General features: G+C 65.8%; 1 protein-coding gene across 1 annotated transcript in view; it reads right to left on the reverse strand.

Moving 5' to 3' along the window:
- SRCAP (Snf2 related CREBBP activator protein) overlaps positions 1 to 22111 on the reverse strand; it is a 28617-nt gene that overhangs the window by 3055 nt on the left and 3451 nt on the right. The window contains 29 exon segments of the mRNA XM_075738774.1: positions 8 to 91; positions 364 to 543; positions 1576 to 1743; positions 2300 to 2414; positions 2491 to 2687; positions 3067 to 3236; positions 4701 to 4903; positions 5774 to 5991; positions 6456 to 6494; positions 6496 to 6656; positions 7263 to 7487; positions 7988 to 8155; positions 8571 to 8616; positions 8618 to 8751; positions 8882 to 9058; positions 9398 to 9879; positions 10406 to 10575; positions 11386 to 11572; positions 11650 to 11786; positions 12633 to 12825; positions 13244 to 13413; positions 13512 to 13648; positions 14513 to 14690; positions 14770 to 15095; positions 15623 to 15718; positions 16623 to 16712; positions 17545 to 17862; positions 18425 to 18617; positions 21500 to 21640. Coding sequence (XP_075594889.1) covers positions 8 to 91; positions 364 to 543; positions 1576 to 1743; positions 2300 to 2414; positions 2491 to 2687; positions 3067 to 3236; positions 4701 to 4903; positions 5774 to 5991; positions 6456 to 6494; positions 6496 to 6656; positions 7263 to 7487; positions 7988 to 8155; positions 8571 to 8616; positions 8618 to 8751; positions 8882 to 9058; positions 9398 to 9879; positions 10406 to 10575; positions 11386 to 11572; positions 11650 to 11786; positions 12633 to 12825; positions 13244 to 13413; positions 13512 to 13648; positions 14513 to 14690; positions 14770 to 15095; positions 15623 to 15718; positions 16623 to 16712; positions 17545 to 17862; positions 18425 to 18617; positions 21500 to 21640 — 5103 coding nt within the window.

Genomic DNA, 22111 nt, shown 5'->3' on the forward strand with positions numbered 1-22111 from the left:
CACCCACCTCCGCCTGCTTCAGCTCCTCCCGGCTGACGTCCTCCAGCGACGCCTCCAGGAAATTCATGGCGTAGCGCTCGATGGGCGTCAGCTGCCGTACGGCACGTCTAGGTCCCTCGAACACCGGGGTGTCCCCCCACCGCCGATGCCGGGGTGCCCCCTGGACCCCCCCAAACCCCCCCCTTGGACCCCCCAAATTCCACCCTGGACACCTGGGTGCCCCATAACCCACCCTGGACACCTGGGTCCTTCCAGCTCACCAACCACCGAGGTTCTCCTGAACCTCCTGGACATCGGGGTCCCACCAAAGCCCCCCCCAGATCCGCGGGTGCCCCCCAAAACCCCCCAGGTGTGGGTGCCCACCTGCTCGACCAGGGCAGCGATCTCCTGCTCGGCCTTGGAGAGCTCTTCCTCAGGCTCGGGGCCACCTCGCTCTTCCTCGGGGCTGAGGCTCTCGCTGAACTCGGCCAATGCCGCCACCCGCTCCGCCTGCGCCTGCGAGGCCGCCCGGATGTCCTCGGGGTCCTCTGCCCCACACAGTGCCTGGGGACATCATGGGGACATCAGGGACGTGGGGGACACCGGTGATTTGGGGGATACCAGGGATGTGAGGGACATCTGGGACGTGGGGGACACCAGGGACGTAGGGAACACTGGGGACATGGGGGACATCTGGGATGTGGGGGACACCAGGGACATGAGGGACACCAACGACATGAGGGACACCAGTGATGTGAGGGACACTGGGGACATGCGGGACATCATGGACATGAGGGATGTTGGGGACACCAGGGGACACGGGGAACATCTGGGACATGAGGGACACCAATGACATGGGGGACACCGGGGACATGCAGGACATCTGGAATGTTGGGGACACTAGGAACGTGGGGGACATCTGGGATGTGAGGGACATCTGGGATGTTGGGGACATCTGGGACATGGGGGACACCAGGAACATGGGGGACATCTGGGACATGGGGACCATCAGGGGTGTTGGGGACACCGTGGACATGGGGAACACCAGGCACATGGAGGACATCTGGGACGTGAGAGACATCAGGGATGTAGGGGACACCAGGGACACGGGGACCATCAGGAGTGTTGGGGACACTGGGGACAGGAGGGACATCGGGGGACACAGGGATGTGGGGGACATCAGGGATGTGGGGGACATCGGGGTGTTGGGGACACTGGGGATGTGAGGGACATTGGGGGACATGAGGGACACCTGGGACGTTGGGGACATCAGGGACATGGCGGACATCTGGGACATGGGGACCATCAGGGGTGTTGGGGACACCGTGGACATGAGGGACATGGGGGACATCAGGGGCCACGAGGAGCCACAGGAGTGTGGGTGATACCAGGGATGTGGTGGACAGCGGGGGTGTTGGGGACATCAGGGGACACGGGGATGTGGGGAGACACTGGGGCCACCGGGGATGCTGGGGACATCGGGGCCACCAGGAGACAAAGGACAGCAGGGGACGTGAGGATACGCGGCAGCATCAGGGTGACATCGCGGGGCCGTGGGGTGACATCGGGGGGACGCGGGGTGACCTGCGGCCCCACCTGCTCGAGGATGTGGGTGCGTCGGGTGGCTGCCGGGTCCTCGTCCTCATCGGGGGGGATGTCCCCATCCTTGTCCTTGTCCCGTTCCTTGTCCCTCTCCTTGTCCCTGTCCGGCTCCCGGCGCCCCGGTTCCTCCGGCGCCATGTCGAAGAGCTCCCGGATCGTTTGCTGGGGGCGGGGGGGGGGTCAGTGCCAGGCCCGGACCCCAGGGACCCCCCCAGAGACATGGGACCCCCCCGGCCACCTGGGTCCCCCCTGGCCACCTCGGTCCCCTCTACTACCACCAAGCCCTTGAGATGTGGCTCCAAGGTGGGACCATGGGGAGGTTCCTGGAGACCTGGGTCTCCACGGGAGGGTCCAAGGGTGTCAATGGCTGGACACCTGGGTCCTCTCTGGACGCCTGGGTCCCCCCTGCCACCATCAAGCCCTTGAGATGTGGCTCCAAGGACCATGGGGAGGTTCAGAAAGACCTGGGTCCCCATGGAGGGTGTCCAAGGGTGTTGGTGACCCAACACCTGGGTGCCCTATGGACACCTGGGTCCCCCCTCAGACACCAGGACCCTCCATGCCACCACCAAGCCCTTGAGATGTGCCTCCAAGGTGGGGTGAGGGGGAGGTTCCTGGACATCTGGGTCCCCATGGGAGGGTCCAAGGGTGTCAGCGCCTCAACACCCGGGTCCCCCCGGCCACCTGGGTCCCCCTGGACACCAAGGTCCTCAGTTACCTGCTTGAAGTAGGCGGTGGTGAAATTCCCTCCCTCGATGGCCATATCTCCCAGCATCCTCTTCTGGTTGGCCTTCTTGAGGATGTTCTCCTCCACCGTCCTCTCGCTGATGAGCCTGAACAGGGGACAAAGTGATGGAGTGAGGTGACCATGGAGGACCCAGGCACCAGGGCGAGGACCCAGGAACGTACCGGTAGATGTGGACGTCACGGGTCTGGCCGATGCGGTGGCACCGGTCCTGGGCCTGGGCGTCCATGGTGGGATTCCAGTCGCTGTCGTAGAAGACGACGGTGTCGGCACCCGCCAGGTTGACGCCGACACCGCCGCTGCGGGTCGAGAGGATGAAGCAGAAGATGCGCTTGTCGGCGTTGAAACGCTCCATCAGGGCCTGCAGGAGACACCGGGGTCCCACGTTAGGGGGTCCTGGACATCTGGGTGTCACCTCCAGACACCTGGTTCCCCTCTGCCACCACCAAGCCCTTGAGATATGGCTCCAAGGTGGGACCAGGGGGAGGTTCCTGGACACCCCACCCATAGCGGGGGGCAAGGGTGTCAACGTCTGGACGCCTGGGTCCTCTCAGACACCTGGGTCCCCCCCGGACAACTGGGTCCCCTCTGCCACCACCAAGCCCTTGAGATGTAGCTCCAAGGTGGGACCAGAAGGAGCTTCCTGGAGACCCGAGTACCCATAGGGGGGTCTCAATGGACAAATGGGTCCCCCCAGACACCGGGGTCCCCCCCCCAAACTCCACCAGGTTCCCCCGCACCTGGCGCTGCTCGACGCGGGTGCTGCCGTCCAGGCGCAGGTAGATGTGGCCGTGGTAGGTGAGGAAGCGCTCGAGGACGTCGAGCATCCGGGTCATCTGGGTGAAGATGAGGACGCGGTGGGCCCCCGCCTTCAGGCGCCGCAGCAGCACGTCCAGCGTCTGCAGCTTCCCTGGGGGGGGACGCCGGTGTCACCGGGGGCCACCGCCAAGGGGGAGGGGCAGGGTGACCCCCCGCGCTTTGGGATGGAGGTGGGTGGGGCGGGGTTGTGGGGACATCAACGGGGACATCAACGGGGACATTGCCCAGGGACATGGGGACATCAACGTGGCCACGGGGACATCACAAGGACAATACTAGCGCCATGAGAACATCAGGATGGCCGTGGGGACATCATTATGGCCATGAGGACATCATGGGGTCATCGTTAGGAACACGGGGACACAGCTGGGGACATGGGGACATCAACGTGGCCACGGGGACAATGCTAGAGACATGGGGACATCACTGTGGCCATGAGGACATCATGGGGACATCGTTAGGAACACGGGGACACAGCTGGGGACACGGGGTCATCAATGGGGACATGGGGACATCATTGTGGCCATGGGGACATCATGGGGACAGCGGGACATCACTCAGGACATTGTTGAGGACACAGCTGGGGACATCATTAGGAACATGGGGACATTGGTGGGGACACGGGACCAGACCAGGGCCATCGGGGGGGACATGGGGTTGGCACTAGCGACATGGACTGATGTCCCCAAGGCCCCTTGATGTCCCCAAGGCCCCTGACACCCCTTGATGTTCCCGATGTCCCTAAGGCCCCCGACATCCCCAACGCCCTTGATGTCCCCAAGGCCCCTGATGTCCCCAAGACCCCCAAGGCCCCTGATGTCCCTGCCACCCCCGATGTCCCCAAGACCCCTGATGTCCCCAAGGCCCCTGGTGTTCCCAATGTCCCTGGTACCCCCGATGTCCCCACCACTCCTGATGTCCCTGATGCCCCCGGTGCCCCTGATGTCCCCAAGGCCCCTGGTGTTCCCAATGTCCCCGATGTCCCCAATCTCCCCAAGGTCCCCACCACTCTTGATGTCCCTGATGTTCCCAATGTCCCCAAGACCCCCAAGGTCCCCGGTGTCCCTGATGTCCCCAAGGTCCCCACCACTCCTGATGTCCCCTATGTCCCCCGGCATCCCCAGCGCCCATGATGTCCCCAAGACCCCCAATGTCCCCAAGGTCCCCAATGTCCCCACCACCCTTGATGTCCCTGATGTCCCTGGTACCCCCGATGTCCCCAAGGTCCCCAATGTCCCCAACCACTCCTGATGTCCCCGGTGCCCCCGGTGCCCCTGATGTCCCCGGCATCCCCAGCGCCCATGATGTCCCCAAGACCCCCAATGTCCCCAAGGTCCCTGATGTCCCCACGGTCCCCAATGTCCCCACCACCCCTGATGCCCCTGGTGCCCCCGATGTCCCTGGTACCCCCGATGTCCCCACGGTCCCCAATGTCCCCACCACCCCTGATGTCCCTGGTACCCCCGATGTCCCCACGGTCCCCAATGTCCCCACCACTCCTGATGTCCCCGACGTCCCCAGTTGTCCCCCAAACCCCCCCGATGTCCCCACGTACCGCAGTCGTACTGGATGAGGCGCAGGTCGGGGAAGTGGGTGCGCATGCTGCGCAGCACCCGGTGCAGCGCTCGCCCGCGGGGCGCCAGCTCCTCCCGCAGCCGCTGCTCCAGCTGCGCCCGTTGGCGCAGGCGCCAGGGTGGGGGGCGGCAGCTGTGCAGGGCCACCCCCCGCGCCTCCACCGGCGGCAGCACGAAGATGAACCTACGGCGGGGGGGGTGGTGCGGATAATTGGGGGGGACGCCCCAGCCCGGGCACCCAGACCCCTCCCCGGACACCCGCGTTTCACCCCCCCAAAAAATCCTGGACCACCCCCCCCGCCCCCACCAAGCCCCGTGGGTGTCTCCCCCCCCCAGACACCTGGGTGCCCCCGCTCGACACCCGGGTGCCCCCCCAGACACCCGGGTGCCCCCCAAACCCCCTGGACCCCCAGACCCCTCCCCGGACACCCACGTTTTCCCCCCCCCAAAAGCGCCTGATGCCCCCAAAAAATCCTGCTTCCCCCAAAAAACCCCCTTGGACCCCTCCAAACCCCGGGGTCCCCCCAAACCCCTGGACCCCCTCCTTGGACTCCCCCCCCCAAATCCCTGGAAGCCTCCAAACCCCTGAGTTGCCCCCCCAAACCCCTTGGACTCCCCTAATGCCTGGACCCCCCCAAACCCCCCAACACCTGGGTCCCCTCAAATCCCCTGGATCCCCCCAAACTTCTTCTTGGATTCCCGCCCCCCCCAAAACCCCATGCCCCCCAAACACCTGGGTCCCCCAAACTCCATGACCCCTCCTTGGACCCCCCCCAACCCCCCAGCCCCCTGGGTCCCCCCAAACCCCTGCGCCCCTCCCCAAACTCTTTCCCCCCCTCCTTGGACTCCCCCCCAAACCCCTCAGGACCCCCCCAAACCCCCTTGGACCCCCCCAAACCCCTCAGACCCCCCCCAAACCCCCTTGGACCCCCCCAAACCCCTCAGACCCCCCCCAAAACCCCTTGGACCCCCCCAAACCCCCTGAACCGCCCCTCCACCAGCCACCTAGACCCCCCCCCCCCAAACTCTTGGGCACCCCCCCCCTCCCCGTTACCTGTCCAGGAGGGGCTGGAGCTGCCGCAGGCGTTGCGGGGGGGCGAGGACGGCTCGAGCCAGGGCTCCCCCCGGGGGGGGCGCGGGGGGGGGCAGGGTGCAGAGCCCCAAAACCTCGCTGCCGTAGACGGGGGCCAGCCCGCAGCGCAGCTCGTTCAGCCGCAGCAGCCGCTCCAGCCGCTCCGCGCGGCCCCTCCCCCGCTTCGCCTCCAGGGACTCCTGGGGGGGGAGGGGGGTGGGTGGGTGGGGGTCGACTCCCCCGGTACCCCCAGACCCCCCCCCCCCGGTACCCCCATCCCAGGGTGGCCCCTCCCCCGCTGCACCTCGGGGGGAGGGGAAGGGCCCCCCCAGACCCCCCCCAGCACCCCAATTTCCCCTCCCCCCCCCATCCCCTCCAGCACCCTAAGTGGGGGAGGGGCACGACCCTCTCCTCAGGTGTCACCCAGGACCCCCCCTCCCCCCATCACCCAACACCCCCCCCACCCATGGGTGCCCCCCAAATCCCCCTTTACCCCCCCGAGACCCCTTGGTTGCCCCCCCACCCATGGGTGCCCCCCAAATCCCCCCTTACCCCCCCCCCCGAGACCCCTTGGTTCCCCCCCACCCATGGGTGCCCCCCCATCCCCCTTCCCCCCCTCGAGACCTCCCAGTGCTGCCCCCCCCCCCCACCCATGGGTGCTTACCAGGTAGAAGGGGGAGCGCGGAGGGGGTGGGGGCTGGCGGCGGGGGGGCGGCCGGGGTGGGGTGGGTGCTGGGGGGGGGGCTGGGCCCCCCCGGCCCCTCGGGTTCCTCTCGAGGGGGGGCAGCGGCGGGGGGGGCTGGGGGTGCCCCCGGGGGGGCGGCGGCGGCAGCGGCGGGAGGGGGGGCGGTGGGTGCTGTGGGTGCTGCGGGGGAGAGGAGAAAGAAGAGGGTCAGTGGGGGGGGGGCGGCACCCAGGAGGGCACCCCATAGCGGGGGACACACACCCAGGGGTGGGGGGGGGGGCACCCATGGGTTTAAAGGGGGCACCCTGGGCCATGCAGGGCACCCATGGGTGCAGGGGGGCACCCAGGGTCCTGGGGACAGAGCCCCATCATGGGAAGGGGGGGGGGGGCAGGAGGCCCCCGTAGGTGCAGGGGGGCACCCAGGGATGTAGGGGAGCACCCATGGGTGCAGGGGAGGCACCAAAAGTACATGGGGCATCCAGAGTTGTGCTGAGGCAGCCCCAGCATGGCAGGGGGAGCCCAGGGGACACCCATGGGTGCAGGGGGGCCACAGGAAGATCCTCCAAGGTGGAGGGGGGCACCCATGGGTGCACGGTGGCACCCAAGGGCATGTGGGGCACCCAGGGCCGTGGGGAGGGAGCCCCAGCTTGGGAGGGGGGGACAGTATCCAGGGGGCACCCATGGGTGCAGGGGGGCACCCAGGCCCATGTAGGTGGTACAGTACACCCCCCCCATAGGTGGGGGGGGCACCCATGGGTGCTGGGGCTGGGGGGGGCAGACACTCACCCATCAGTTCGGGTCCAGCGGCGGTCACGGTGCTGGCGGTCGGGGGCCCGGCGGGGGCGGGCGCGGGCAGCACCCGCAGCAGGGGCCGCCCCGGGGGGGGCGCGGGGGGTCGGGGTGCGGGTGGGGGTGCGGGTGGAGGTGCCGGGGGTGCCGCCAGCCCGTCGCGGGGTGCCTGACGCACCACGATCTTCACCACCCCCCCGCTGTTCACCAGCGGCGTCGGCACTGGGGGGGGGAACGTCTGTCAGACACCCCCCCCCCCCCCGAAACCCGAGGGGGGGCACCCAAGGGGGTTCTGGGGGGTCCCAGGAGCACCCAGGGGAGAACCGAGAGGGTTAAGGGCACCCAAAGGGGTCCTGAGGGGGGTCAGGAGCACCCATGGATGTCCTGGGGGGTTCTAGGGGCACCCAAAGGGGTCCTGGGGGGGGTTAGGGGCACCCATGGGTGTCCTGGGGGCACCCAGGGAGGTTCTAGGGGCACCCAACAGGGTGCTGGGGGCCTGGGGGGGGTGTGGTCAAGGGGTGCTGGTGGCACCCAGGGAGGTTCTAGGGGCACCCATGGGTGTCCTGGGGGCATCCAGGGAGGTTCTAGGGGCACCCAAAGGGCTCTGAGGGGCTCAGGGGCACCCAGAGGTGTCCTGGGTGGGGGGGGGAGGGCAGGGGCACCCAGGGAGGTCCCAGTGGTTTGAGGGGGGGGGCACCCAGAAACCCTCCCCCCTGCCTTACCTTGGGCGGTGGCGATGGGGAGGCTGATGGTGGGGGGCTGGGGGGGGGTCCCGGCGGGTGGCCCCCCCGGGGGGGCCGGGGGGGCGACGGGTGCCAGCAGGGTGACCTGGGCGGGGGGGCCCAGGAGCGGGTGCTGCCCCCCAGCTGCCACCAGGTGCACCACGTTCCCTGGGGAGGGGGGGAAACAGGGGGACGTCAGGGGGCACCCCAAAACCCCCCTACCCTCCAAAACCCCCCTGGCTCCCCCAAAAACTGTGGGGGAGGGGCTCTTTGTCAGGGCCCCCCCATCCAGATACGGGTGTCCCTCCCCCAACTTTAGGGATCCCCCCCACCTTTAGGGGTGTGTCCCTCCCAACCTTCAGGGGTGTCCCCCCCATTTTGGAGATCCTCATCCACCTTTAAGGGTGTCAACCCCCCCCAACTTGAGGATCCCCCCTACCTTTAGGGGTGTGTCCCCCCCAACCTTCAGGGGTGTCCCCCCCATTTTGGAGCTCCTCATCCACCTTTAGGGGTGTCAACCCCCCCCAACTTGAGGATCCCCCCCCAGTTAGAGAGGTGTGTGGGGGGGTGACCCCCGACTTACGTGGGAGGCCGCGGGGGGGAGCGAGGGCCAGGTGCCGCAGGGGGGGGGGCGGCCAGGGTGAGTTTGCTCCCCTGGAGCTGCAGGGTGAGGGGTTTGGCCCCCCCCGGCGTCGCCCCCCCCGGGGTCCCCCCAGGTCGCTGGGCCAGCGCCGCCAGCTGCCCGATGCTCACCACCTCGCCGGCTGCGGGGGGGGGACGGACACGGACACACGATGATGGAAAACATCCGTAGATTTTAGGGGACCCCCCCGCCTTAGGATTTAAGGGGGGGTCCCCCCCAAAAAAATGGGGGGGGGGAAGGGGGGTACTCACAGGGCAGGCGGGCCTGCATGTCGGGGGCGAGCAGGAGGCGCTGGGGGCCGGGGCCGGGCAGGGCGTAGGCAGCCAGGGGGGGCCCCCCCTTGCCCCCCAGGGTTGGGGTAGGGGGCGGCTGGGGGGGCCGGGGGGCGCCGGCGGCGGGGGGAGCGGCCAGAGGAGCAGGAGGCAGGGCTGGGGGGTGGGAGGGGTTAATGGGGAGGCCCCGCCCACAGGGCACAAACCCCGCCCACATAGTGCCCCCATTGGCTCAGTAGCCAGGACAAGGTGCTGGCCCCACCCCCTTGTTAAGCCCCGCCCACCCTGTGTTAAGCCCCACCCACTAAGCTGCTAAACCACGCCCCCATTCCCAGCCCCCACCCCATCAACTGAATGACCCAAGCTCCGCCCACTTCCCCATAAGCCCCGCCCCCTCAAGCTCCTCCCACACAACCCCCGCCCAATCCCCCACCCTCTTTAGGCCCCACCCACCTCCTAGCCCCACCCCCTCCCCACCAAGCCCCGCCCTCTCACCGTGGGTGGAGCCGGTGGTGGGCGGAGCCAGTGCAGGCAGCAGGGTGGGAGGGGGGCGGGGCGGGGCTGCCAGGGCCAATCCCAGCCCCAGCCCCAGCCCCGCCCCCCCGGGGGGCAGCAAAGGGGCAGCAGCAGCAGCAGGAGGGGGCGGAGCCCCGCTGGCAGGGGCGGGGCCTACAGTGGGAGGGGCCGGGGCAGGAGGGGCGGGGGCTAAGAGGGCGGGGGCCAGCGTCACCCCGCTGGGGGCGGGGGCCACCAACAAGGGGGCGTGGCCAGCTGGCTGGGGGGCGTGGCCAGTGGGTTGAGGGGCGTGTCCGGCGGGTGGGGGGGCGTGTCCGGCGGGTGGGGGGGCGTGTCCGGCGGGTGGGGGGGCGGGGCCGAGCGGCAGCACCCCCAGGGGCGCGGGGTGCCCCCCCCCGGGGCGGGGGCTGTTGAGCAGCAGCACCGCCCGGTTCTCCGCCTTCGGCACCGGCTGCAGCATCCTGGGGGGAGGGGGGACACACACGATACGGGGGGGTCAAGGCCCCTGGCACACCCCCCCCCCCCCCCCCGCCAGGGGCACCCTGACCCCCACCCGGGAACCCCCAGCGCACCCCAACACCCACCAGGGTCCTGGCACCCCCCCAAGGGTCTCACCTCCCCCCCACCCCCCAGGAACCCCAAGGCCACCCATGGTGTCCCCCAGGGTCCCACCACCACCACAGTGTCCCCAAGGGGGTCCCTGGTGTCCCCAAGGTCCATCCGTCACCCAGGTGTCCCCAAGGGCCCCACCACCACCCCAGTGACCCCAAAACACCCACCGTGTCCCCAAGGCCACCCAAAACCCCCCGGTGTCTTCAAGGCCCCTTGGTGTCCCCCAGGGCTCCCCTGGTGTCCCCAGACTCCATCCATCACCCAAGTGTCCCCAAGGGTCTCTTGGTGTCCCCAAAGTCTCCACCACCACCTCAATGCCCCCAAGTCACCCTGGTGTCCCCAAGGCCACTCAGGTGTCCCCGCTGTCCCCCTCACCGGTTGACTTTCATGCGGACGGGTTTGGGGCGCGGTGGGGGGTCGGGGGCGGCAGCGACATCCTCGACCAGGCGACGTGTCACCCGCCAGCGGGGCAAGAAGGTGTCGGCGGCGTAGCGGGACACCCGGCCCTCCAGGGCCACCAGATCAAACAGCCCCATGTCCACGTGCTGCGGGGACACCGTGGGGACGTCACCCGCTGTCACCCATCCCCACCGCACCCCAAGAGCTGCCGCCTCAGGGACACGGCGGTGGTGACAACGACGGGGTGGCACGTGTCACCTGGGGCCAGCTCTACGTCACCCGCGTCCCCATAAACCTGGTCACGGGGATCTTGCGCCACGGGGCTGGTCTGTCCCCGTGTCCTCCATGTCCCCAGAAGTGCCACCACACAGGTCACGCTGGTGGCCCTGGCCAGTGACATCACCGGGGCACCCTGTGTCACCTTGGGCCACCTCTACATCTCATCTTTGTCCCCATAACCCTGCTCGAGAAGACCTGGAACCCTGCACCTGGTGCCTGAGGTCCTCTATGTCCCCAAAGGTGCCGCCACAAAGGTGCAAGACCATGCTAGTGACCCCAGGTGCTGGTGACAATGACAGGGTGGCCTGTGTCACATCAGGCCACCTCTACATCTCATCATCTCATCACAAGTGCCACCACGGGGCCACCCTTGTGCCTCTGCCTCCCCGCAAGTGCCACCAAAAGTCACGGTGGTGGCCCTGGTCCTGGTGACAACGACGTGGTGGCCAGTGCCACCCCTACATCTCACTTGCATCTCCATAACCTCGGCCAAGAAGACCTTGAACGCTTCACCCGAGGGGTCCCACGTCCTCCACCTTCCCCACAAGTGCCACCACCGGGCCACCCTAGTGACCCTGGGTTCCGGTGACGCCACCAAGTCCCCCAACACCACCTGGAACCATCTCCTGGTGCCCCTCAAAACCCTTCCATGGCCCAAGCCCACCCGTTATTGTCACCTTGAAGGGGTCGGGGTCGAGGGCGCGGAGGACGAGGGAAGCGGTGACGAAGCAGATGCCCTCGGTGATGAAGGGCGAGTGGACGGGTCGGGGTTCGAAGAGATCGGGGTGGTTGCACACCTTGCGGAGCTGCATCAGCACGTTGATGACGCTCATGAAGTGTCCGCTGGCCAGGGTGGCCTTGGTGCTGCCGGGAGGGGACACGGGGAGGGTGAGGGGAGGCTCCGGGCGACGCGCGGGGACGCGTGAGGACGTGCCACCCACCTGGCCTGGCCCATGAAGTCATCGTAGAGGTAGCGCTGGCGCTTGGAGAGGCGGCACTTGAGGACGTGCTCGTACTTCTTGGGCATCTGCTTCTCCACGTCCACCTTCAGCCGGCGCAGCAGGAAGGGGCGGAGCACCTGGGGGAGCAGCCAATCAGCTGCTGGAATGTTTGGGGGTTCCATCCCATGATATGGGGGTGTCCCCCCTACCCCCGACAATAAGCTGGAGTGAGGGTGGAACCGCAGGGTGGGGGATGACCCCACCGTGGAGTTGGGGGGTGCTGGGAAAAGGAGTGACCCCCAAAACAGGGGTCACCCCCAACCAGCTACACCCCAAAACAGTGCTGACCTCACCCAGCTACACCCCAAACCAGGAGTCACTCCCACCCACCTATGCTCCCAAACAGGGGTCACCCCCAACCAGCTACACCCCAAAACGGTGTCAACCCAACTACAACCCAAAATAGGCATCATCCCAAAAACAGGGGTTACCCCCACGCAGCTCCACAAAAACCAGCGTCACCCCCACACCACTGCACTCAAAAACGGGGGTCACCCCAAAACAGGAGTCACTCCCACGCAGCTACACCCCAAAATAGGGGTCACCCTCATGCAGCTCCACAAAACAATGGGGTTACCCCCAACCAGCTACACCCCAAAACAGGGACACCCCCGCAGTAACCCTACCACCACTCACCTACAACCCAACTCAAAGACACCCCCAACTCAGCTACACCCCAAATGGGGGTCATCCCTCAAAACAGGGGTCACCCCCCCAGCTACACCCCAAAAGAGGGACACCCCCCCCCAACAACACTACCACCGCTCACCTACAACCCAACCCCAACACCCCTCCAACCCAGCTACACCCCAAAACCGGGCTCAAACCTTTCCCTTCCCCATCCCGTCAACTCCGACCGCGTGGTTTCCCCACCCCAGCGCTCCCCACAACCGGGGTGCAGCCTGTACCCCCCCCCCCCCCACCTTGTGGAGGCGCTTGACGAGGCTCTCGTTGTACTCCTGGCTACCCTCGATCATCCCGGTCAGGGGGTTGGAGAACCATTCCTTGAATTCCCGGTGGGATTGGAAGACGCGGGGCATCAGGAAATGCATCAGGGACCACAGCTCCATCAGGCTGTTCTGCAGCGGCGTCCCCGTCAGCAACAGCCGGCGTTGACTGTGAGGCGGGGGAACACCCGTCAGCTTGCTAGCACCCGTGGGTGCCTCAGGGTAGGTACAGAGCACCCAGGAGTTCCCCCAGGGAGCTACCCGCAGGCAGAGAGGATGTGTGGGGTACCCTCAGGCGCCCCGGGGGGCGATGGTGCACCCATAGGTGCCCTCAGGCAGCTACAGGGCGCCCCCGGGCAGGTACAGAGCACCCATGGGTGCCCCCAGGCAAATACAGAACACCCACGGGTGCCCCGGGCACCCCAGGCAGTTACAGAGCACCCACGGGCAGCTACAGCCGTGTGTCAGGGCACCCCTAAGCAGCAGCACCCTAAACCGGGGGTCACCCTCCACCAGCTGCACCCAATCCCCTCCCAGGGTTAGCACCCATAGGTGCCCTCCCACCCGTTTTCCCCCAAACCCCGGACCTGTTGAAGTTGAGCAGCGACTGCCAACGCTGAGACTTGAAGTTCTTGATGTTCTGGGCTTCATCCAAGATGAGGTACTTCCAGTTCTTCCGCCGAAAAGCTTGGTGGTCCTGCAGGACCAGCTTGTAGGAGGTGATGCAGACATGGAAGGCGTTGGGTTTGGTCCAACCCTGGGTGGGGGGGGACAACCAGGGAGGGTCAGGGGACTCCCCCCCAAAAATCCTCCCCCTCGCTCCCCCCCCCCCCCCCAAACAGGGTTGGGGTTCACCTGTCGCTTCAGCCTCCGTTCCTTCTGCGCCCCGTAGTAGGTGAGGATCTTGAAGCTGGGGCACCAGCGTTTCAGCTCCATCTCCCAGTTGAGCATCACGCTGGTGGGCACGATGATGAGGTGGGGGCCCCAGCTGCCTGCGGGGAGGGGGGGCGGCGTCAGGAGGGGAAGAGGGGGCACCCGTGGGTACCCGTGGAACCCATGGGGACCTACAGAACCTATCAGGAGCCTACGGGAACCACAGGTGTTTCTTTGGGGAGCCCATGGAGACCCACAGAGCCTACAAGGAGCCTACAGGATGTGGGGGTGCTCAGGGAATCCATGAGGGTCTACAGCCCCTATAAGGACCCTTCAGCACCCCTGGGTGCTTGAGGAGAAGCTCCTATAAGGAACCTACAGCACCCACGGGTGCTCAGGGAAGTTCATGAGAACCTACAGCCCCTACAGCACCCATGGGTGCTCAAGGAGCCCATGAGAACCTACAGCCCCTATAAGGAACCTTCAGCACCCCTGGGTGCTTGAGGAGCCCATGAGAACCTACAGCCCCTATAAGGAACCTACAGCACCCCTGGGTGCTCAGGGAAGTTCATGAGAACCTACAGCTCCTATAAGGAACCTACAGCACCCACGGGTGCTCAGGGAAGTTCATGAGAACCTACAGATCCTATAAGGAACCTATAGCATGCGTACGTGCCTAGAGAAGTTCATGAGAACTTACAGATCCTACAAGGAATCTACAGGACGTGGGGGGGCACAAGGAATCCGTGAGGATCTACAGATCCTATATGGAATCTTCAGCACCCATGGGTGCTTGGGGAGCACTTAGATGGGCCCTAAAGTCCGTACAAAGACACTTTGTTACCCAAAGATAACCAAAACCACCCTGGATGACCCTAACGACCCTACAAAGAAAGACATCACAGCACCCAACGGTGCCCAAGACACCGAGCACCTCCCAAACTCCCGGCAAAGACCGGGGTGGGTGGGGGGGCACCCCTCACCCTTCTCGCAGGCGAGGTGGGCCAGGAGGGAGATGGTCTGGATGGTCTTGCCCAACCCCATCTCGTCGGCCAAGATCCCGTTGAGCTTCTTCTCGTACATGGTGACCAACCAGTCCAACCCGATGTGCTGGTACTCCCGCAGGGTGCCCCGCAGCAGGTGAGGGATGGGTGTCTTCACCTGGACGGAGAGGGTGCAGAGGTGGTTGACCCCCTCCCTGCAGCACCCATGGGTGCCGGGGAGGCGGGGGAAGGGTTACCTGGGTGGTGGCCAAGGTGTAACCCTTGGGTTGGAGGCTCTCGGCGGCGGCGGCGATGTCGGTGATCTCCTTCTTGGGGGTGGGGGCGGCGGTGGGGGGCGGTGCGGTGGCGGGCAGGGGTCCCCCTGGGTGCTCTTGGGTGCCGGGGGGTGGGGAAGGGTCCTCGGGGGCGGGGGCACCCGCCTCGGTCTCCTCCTGCTCTTCTTCCTCCTCTTCTTCCTCCTCTTCTTCCTCCTCTTCTTCTTCCTCCTCCTCGTCTTCCTCCTCCTCTTCCTCATCTTCTTCCTCATCCTCCTCTTCATCATCGCTCTCGGCCGCCGGCGAGTCTGGAGGGGTGGATCACGCAGATGCTGGGGGCGGGGCCGGTGGCAGCACCCATGGGTGACCCGATGGTACCCAGGAGGTGATCTCTAGGACCCAGGGGTGGCCCTATAGCACCTATGGGTGACCCCATAGCACCCAAGGGTGGCCCCAGAGCACCCAGAAATGCTCTACAGCACCCACGGATGGCCCTATAGCCCTGGGGAGGGCGCACAGCACCCAGGGGGAGACCCTATGGCACCCACGGGTGGCCCCGAAACAACCAAGGACAGCTCTATAGCACCCAGCCCTATGGGACCCATAGGTGGTCCTAGAGCACCCATGGGTGGCCCTACGGCACCAAGGGGGGTGGGCTATCGCACCCACACCCTATGGCACCCGGGGCAAGGGGGGCCCTGCAGCACCCAGGGGTGCCCGTCTCCCCCCCCAGCACCCACAGGGATGGTCCCGCCCCCCCCAGCACCCAGGGGTGCCCCTATCCTGTGTCCGTCCCCCCCCCCCCCCCGCCCCTAGCACCCATGGGTGCCCCTACCTGAGCGGGTGCTGCTGGCGCCGGGAGGGGAGTCGCAGTCGGAGTCGGCGAAGGCGCCGGCGTACTGCTGCAGCAGCTCCTCCATCGGCAGCGCCCCTGCGGAACACGCACACGCCTGGCACACGCGGGGCTGGGGGGGGAGCCGCCCTGCCCACACCTGCGGGTGGCCCCGTCTCCCCGCACACGCGTGTGTCCCTCAGGTCCTCGCACATGCACGCGTTCCCCAGGTCCTCACATGTGTGTCCCCATGGCCTGGCACACACGTGTTCAGGTCCCTGCACACGTGTCCCCATGTTGCTGCACACGTGTGTCGCTGTGTCCCTGCATGTGTCTTCATGTCACTGCACACGTGTGTCCCTTAGGCCCTGCACACGTGTTCCCATGTCCCTGCACACGTGTGTCCCTGTATTCTCACACGTGATCCTATATCCTTGCACACGTGTCCCCATGTCCTCATACGTGTTCTTGTGTCCCTGCACACGCATGTCCTCGTGTCCTCACACGTTCCCACTTCCTCGCAGACGTGTCCCCACGTCTTTGCACACGCATGTCCCCACATCCTTGCACGTGTGTCCCCGTGTCCCTGCACACGTGTGTTCCTGTGTCCACATGTGTCCCTGCACATGCGTGTCCCCGCACACACGTATCATCACGTCCCTGCACACACGTGTCCCTGTAAGTGTCCCTGCACACATCACCCTGTCCCCACACGTGTCCCTGCGCACACACATCACCACGTCCTCGCACACGCGTGTGCCCACACGTGTCGCCGCACACACACATAACCATGTCCCTGCCCACACGTGTCCCATCATGCGTGCTTCCACGTCCACACGTGTCCCTGCGCACACGTGTCCTTGTGTCCCCTCCCAAGGTACGTCCCCGCACACGCGTGTGCCTGCACCCCGTGTCCCCAAGCCCAGGGGCCCGGTGGGTGCCCTGTGTGTGGGGGGGCACCCATGGGTGCTGTGTGCGTGGCACCCATGGGTGCTGTGCCTACCCTCGCGGGCCAGGTCGTCCAGCTCCTGCTTGTGGTCGACGTCGCCCTCCAGCCGCTCCTGCGCCGCGATCGTCTCCTCCTCGTCCTCGCCTGCGGGGACCCAGCGGGTGACACCGGTTCCCGGCGGGGGTCACGTCGTCCCCAGGTGGGTGACGTCATCCCCACAGGGGTGACATCATCCCCAGGAAGGGTGAGGCTGTGCCCAGAGCGGGGACACGCGCCGTCCCCAGGGGACGCGGGAGATGCTGAGGGGGGTGACACAGCCCCCAACGGGTGACAGAGCCCCATGAGGGGTGACAAGTCGCAGGGACGGGTGACAACAGCCCCGTTGCGGGTGACAGACCCCAGGGATGGGTGACAGACCCCAGGGATGGGTGACAGAGCCCTGGAGATGGGTGACAGACCCCAGGGATGGGTGACAGACCCCAGGGATGGGTGACAGAGCCCTGGAGATGGGTGACAGACCCCAGGGATGGGTGACAGACCCCAGGGATGGGTGACAGAGCCCTGGAGATGGGTGACAGACCCCAGGGATGGGTGACAGACCCCAGGGATGGGTGACAGAGACTCAGAAACGGGTGCCAGACCCTGGGGACGGGTGATAGATGTCAAGGATGGGTGATAAGAGCCCCCAAAACGGGTGCCAGACCCCAAGAATGGGTGACAGACCCCCAGAAAAGGGTGCCAGACCCCAGAGATGAGTGCCAGATCCCCAGGGATGGGTGACAGACCCCAAGGATGGGTGACAGAGACTCAGAAACAGGTGACAGACCCTGGGGACGGGTGATAAGAGCCCAAGAAATGGGTGCCAGACCCCTTCAGCTGGGTGCCAGACCCCCAGGGATGGGTGCCAGACCCCCAGGGGTGGGTGCCAGCCCTCCGCGTGTGTCGTGTCCCCGTCCCCCCCCCGCCCCGTCCTCACCCTCCTCCTCCTCGGCCGCGAACTCCTCGTCCTCCTCGCGGGGCTCCCAGGGCCGCTTGTTCCTTCGCAGCAGCGCCTGGGGGGGGACACGCGTGAGCCGCGGGGGTGACGGGGGGAGGGGACACGCGTGAGCCGCGGGGGTGACGGGGGGGACACGCGCGGGGGTCCCCGAGGTGGGGGGTACCTGGGGGGGCAGGGAGCCCAGCAGCTCCTCCAGGGGCAGCTCCCCCTCCCGCTTCAGCAGCTCCAGCTCGCGCCGCCGCGTCTCGGGGGGGGGCCCCTCGGTGACGTCGTCATCCGGCGGCTCCGTGTCCCCGTCTGGGGGTTGGGGGAGAGGGAGGGGGGGTCAGCACCCATGGGTGGCACCCGGACGCCTGCCCTGGACCTCACCCCATCATCTCTAGCCTTGGGGGAGTGGTGGGGTCCTTGTCACCTCCCTGGCACCCGTGGGTGGGCCCCTGTTCCCCTTTGCCCCCATCCCCTCTGGGTGTCACCATCCCCTCACCAGCACCCATGGGTGCCCCTCTCCCCCTTGTCCCCTCCCAGCACCCATGGGTGCCCCTGTCCTCCCTGTTCCCACCCCCTCTAGGTGTCATCATCCCTTCTCAAGCGCCCCTGGATGCCCCTGTCCCCTTGCCCCCACCCCTTTTGGGTGCCCCTGTCCCCTCCCCAGCACCCATGGGTGGCCCTATCCCTTCCCAGCAGCCCTGGGTGCCCCTGTCCCCCTTGTCCCTTCCCCAGCACCCCTGGGTGCCCTGTCACCCCCTGCCCCCCCTTTCCAGCATCCCCACGTCCCCCTAAGTGCTCCTGTCCCCCTCCCCAATGTCCCCAGCACCCATGGGTGCCCCCGCAGCCCTGTCCCCACAGCGGCGGCACCCACCTTGGTGGCCAAGGTGGGAGTGGGGGACGGGGGGTCCCCGTCGAGGGGCCCCAGGGGGGGCGCGGGGGGCGTTGAGGCTGCGGCTCAGCAGGTCCGAGTACTTCTCGGTCTGGCCCACGATGAAGTCCAGCTGCAGGTCCAGGGCCTTTTTCCGCTTCTCCTCCAACCGCGACTGCTGCTTGAACTGCACCACCTGCGCAACCACCGCGCCTCAGCACCCACCGTCACCCAACGGCCGCCACAGGTGACCAACGGCCACCCAACAACTACCATAGGCAACCAAAAGCCAGCCAACAGTCAACACAGATGACCAACGGCCAATGTGGATGGCCAACGGCCACCCAACAGCCACCACGGGTGACTAATGGCCACCCAACGCCCACCACGGGTGACCAACGGCCCCCCAACGGCTACCATAGGCAACTAAAAGCCAACCAACAGCCAACGTGGATGACCAACGGCCAACTGATGGCCAACGTGGATGACCAACGGCCACCCAATGCCCAACATGGGTGACCAGTGGCCACCCAATGACTACCATAGGCAACCAAAAACCAAACAACGGTCAACACAGGTGACCAAGAGTCAACCAACAGCCAAGACAGATGACCAACAGTCACCCAATGGCCCAATGGCAACCAACAGCCACCTAACAGCCACCATGGGTCACCAATGGCCACCCAACAGCCACCATGAGTGACCACGGCCACCCAATACCACCCAATGCCACCCAACAGACACCATGGGTGACCAATGGCCACCCAATGGTCACCATGGGCAACCAACCACCACCCAATGGCCACCATGAGTGACCAATGGCCACCATGAGCAACCAACAGCCACCCAACTGCCACCATGAGTGACCATGGCCACTCAATACCACCCAACGGCGACCCAATAGCCACCGTGGCCAACCAACAGCCACTGTGAGCAACCAAGTACCACCCAACAGCTATCATGGGCAAGCAACAGCCAACACAGAAGACCAACAACCAACCAATGGCCAACACGGATGACCAACAGCCATGGCAGGTCACCAATGCCACCCAATGGCTACCGATGGCAACGAATGGCAACGCAATGGCCACCATGGGCAACCAACTGCCACCACGAGCAAACAAACAGCCACCACAGTCAACCAACTACCACCCAACAGCTACCATGGGCGACCAACAGCCAACCAAAGGCCAACATGGATGACCAACTGCCACCCCACAGCCATCAAGGGTGACAAAGGCCATCCAATGCCACCCAACAGTCACCGTGGGCAACCACCAGCCACCACAGGTGACCAACGGCCATGGAACAGCCGCTGCAGTGAACCAAAGGCCACCCAACAGTCACCATGACTGACCAAGTACCACCAATGCCACTCAACGGCCACCACAGGTGACCAAGAGCCACTGCAGGCAACCACCGGCCACCCAGTCGTCACCTGTAGGCACCGGACAGCCACCCAATAGCCACCGTAGGCAACCAATAGCCACCACGAGCAACCAAAAGCCACCACGAGCATCCAACAGCCACCCAACAACAACCACAGGCAACAAATGGGCACCCAGTGGCCACCACAAGCACCCAACAGATGACCGCAGGGCACCCAACAAGCACCTAATGGCCACCACAGGCAACCAGTGGCTGTTCACTGGCCACCACGGGTGATCACTGGCCACCCAAGAGACGCCATGACCACCCAACAGCCATCGTGGGCAACCGATGGGCTACTGCCAGCCACTGGGGGTGACCACCAGCCACCAGAAGCACCCACAGGCCACCACAAGGGACCAACAGCCAGCCAATGGCCACTGAGGCCACCAACTGACCACTCTGGGCACCCACTGGCCACCCACTGACCACCAAGGGCACAGCAAGACAAAACGGCTGCCAAGGGTGATGGTGGCCACCCAAAGGAGCTTGGTAGCCCAGTGAGCTTTGGAGATGTGGTGTCAGACACCCTTGGGTGTCCCAGGAATTAGTGGCCACCCGGTGAGGGCTGGTAGCCCAATGAATAACCAGGCTGGAAGAAGACTGGGTGTGGGGACACCCAATGGGTGGTGGCCAGCCAGGGGAATTTGGTAGCCCAGAAGTGACGAGGCTCAGCAGCAACAGAAGGCTGGACACCCTTGGCTGCTCCCAGTGGAGGTGGCCACCCAGGGGGTTTGGTGGCCCAGCAGTAGCAGGGACGGGGTATGGGGACACCCAAGGGCTGGTGGCCACCCAAAGGTTTTAGTAGCCTAAGGACACTAGGTATCCTTGTGCGGTGGTCACCTACAAGAAATTGGTAGCCAACACTGGCGAAGGACGTGATGCCATGCACGTGTGGGGGCCACAGGTGGATGGCAGCCACCTCAGGTAATTTGGTAGCCCAGTGGTGACCATTCTAGAAAAAAACGGGGTGCTGAGCCCCTTTGGGTGTTCTAGAGCATGGTGGTCATGCAGAATGCTTTAGTAGCCAATGGGTGGTAAAGGATGTAGCGCTGGGCACCCATGGGTGCCCTACAGCTGGTGGCCATCTGAGGAAGTTGGTAGCCCAGGGGTGGCTGATGCTAAGAACAGGGTGCTAAGAACCCTTGGGTGTTCTGCAGTTTGGCGGCCACCCAGAAGAATTGGTGGTCACTCAAACAGGTTGCCAGACACATGCAATCCAACACCCATGGGTGCTCTGCAGCTGCTGGCCACCCAGCAGCTGTTAGTAGCCCAGAGGTGGCAGCACGGCTGAGAAGTGTCAGGGCACTAACCAACGTTGTGTGCCCCAGGAGTTGGTGGCCACCAAGAACTGTTGGCTGCTCAGAAATGTGGGTGGCCCAAGAATAGGTAGATACATACTGCCCAGCACCCATGGGTGCCCAGGGCGTGCTGGCCACCCGATGGGAGTTAGTAGCCTGAGAGGAGCGTCAGACACATGCTGCCCAGCACCCATGGGTGTCCTGGGGGTGGTGGCCCCCCAGTTCCTCCCCACCCAAACGAGAAGATCCCTGGTGAGACCCAGCGCGATGATCCCTGGGAGCCACTCAGGGTGGGGGGCACCTATGGATGGAGGGGGTGGCACCCATGGGTGGCGGGGGTTGTCATCACCTTCTCCACGTTGCTCCAGAACTGCTTGACCTCCTTGGCGATGGCGGCGGCCACTCGGCGCAGCTTGGCCTGTTCCTCCCGCTTGGCCCGCTCTTCCTTCTGCCGCTGCTCCTCGTGGTGCCGCATCACCATCCGCACCACCTGGGGAGGGGGCACCCATGGGTGGGGTGGGCACCCAACCCCCTCCGGGGGCTCCCAAAACCCTCTGGACACCTCCCCAAACCTCTCAGAAACCCACGACACCCCCCCAAACCCACGGTCTTTCTTCTGCTGCTGCTTCTCAGGGTGCCTCCATCCCCATCCCCACCCACTCAGAGAGCACCCATGGGTGGGGGCACCCACTGGGAGGGCACCCCGAAACCCCTCTGGGCTCCCCAACCCCTCTGAACCCCACTGGAAACCCCCAACCACGCCAAATCTCTCCTCCTTCTTCTGGTCCTGCTCCTCATGGTGCCACCACCACCGCCCTCACCACCACCTAAGGGGGCACCCATGGGTGAGGGGCACCCGTCCTCCCCAGCATCCCACCATCCCCCTCTGAGATGCCACCAGAGGTTCTCTAGTGGCTACTACGGGGCTGAGCCGCCTCCAAAGCTCCTCCAAACTCCTCTC

Source organism: Balearica regulorum, chromosome 35, assembly GCF_011004875.1.
Source record: "Balearica regulorum gibbericeps isolate bBalReg1 chromosome 35, bBalReg1.pri, whole genome shotgun sequence".
In the NCBI taxonomy this organism is placed as follows: domain Eukaryota; kingdom Metazoa; phylum Chordata; class Aves; order Gruiformes; family Gruidae; genus Balearica; species Balearica regulorum.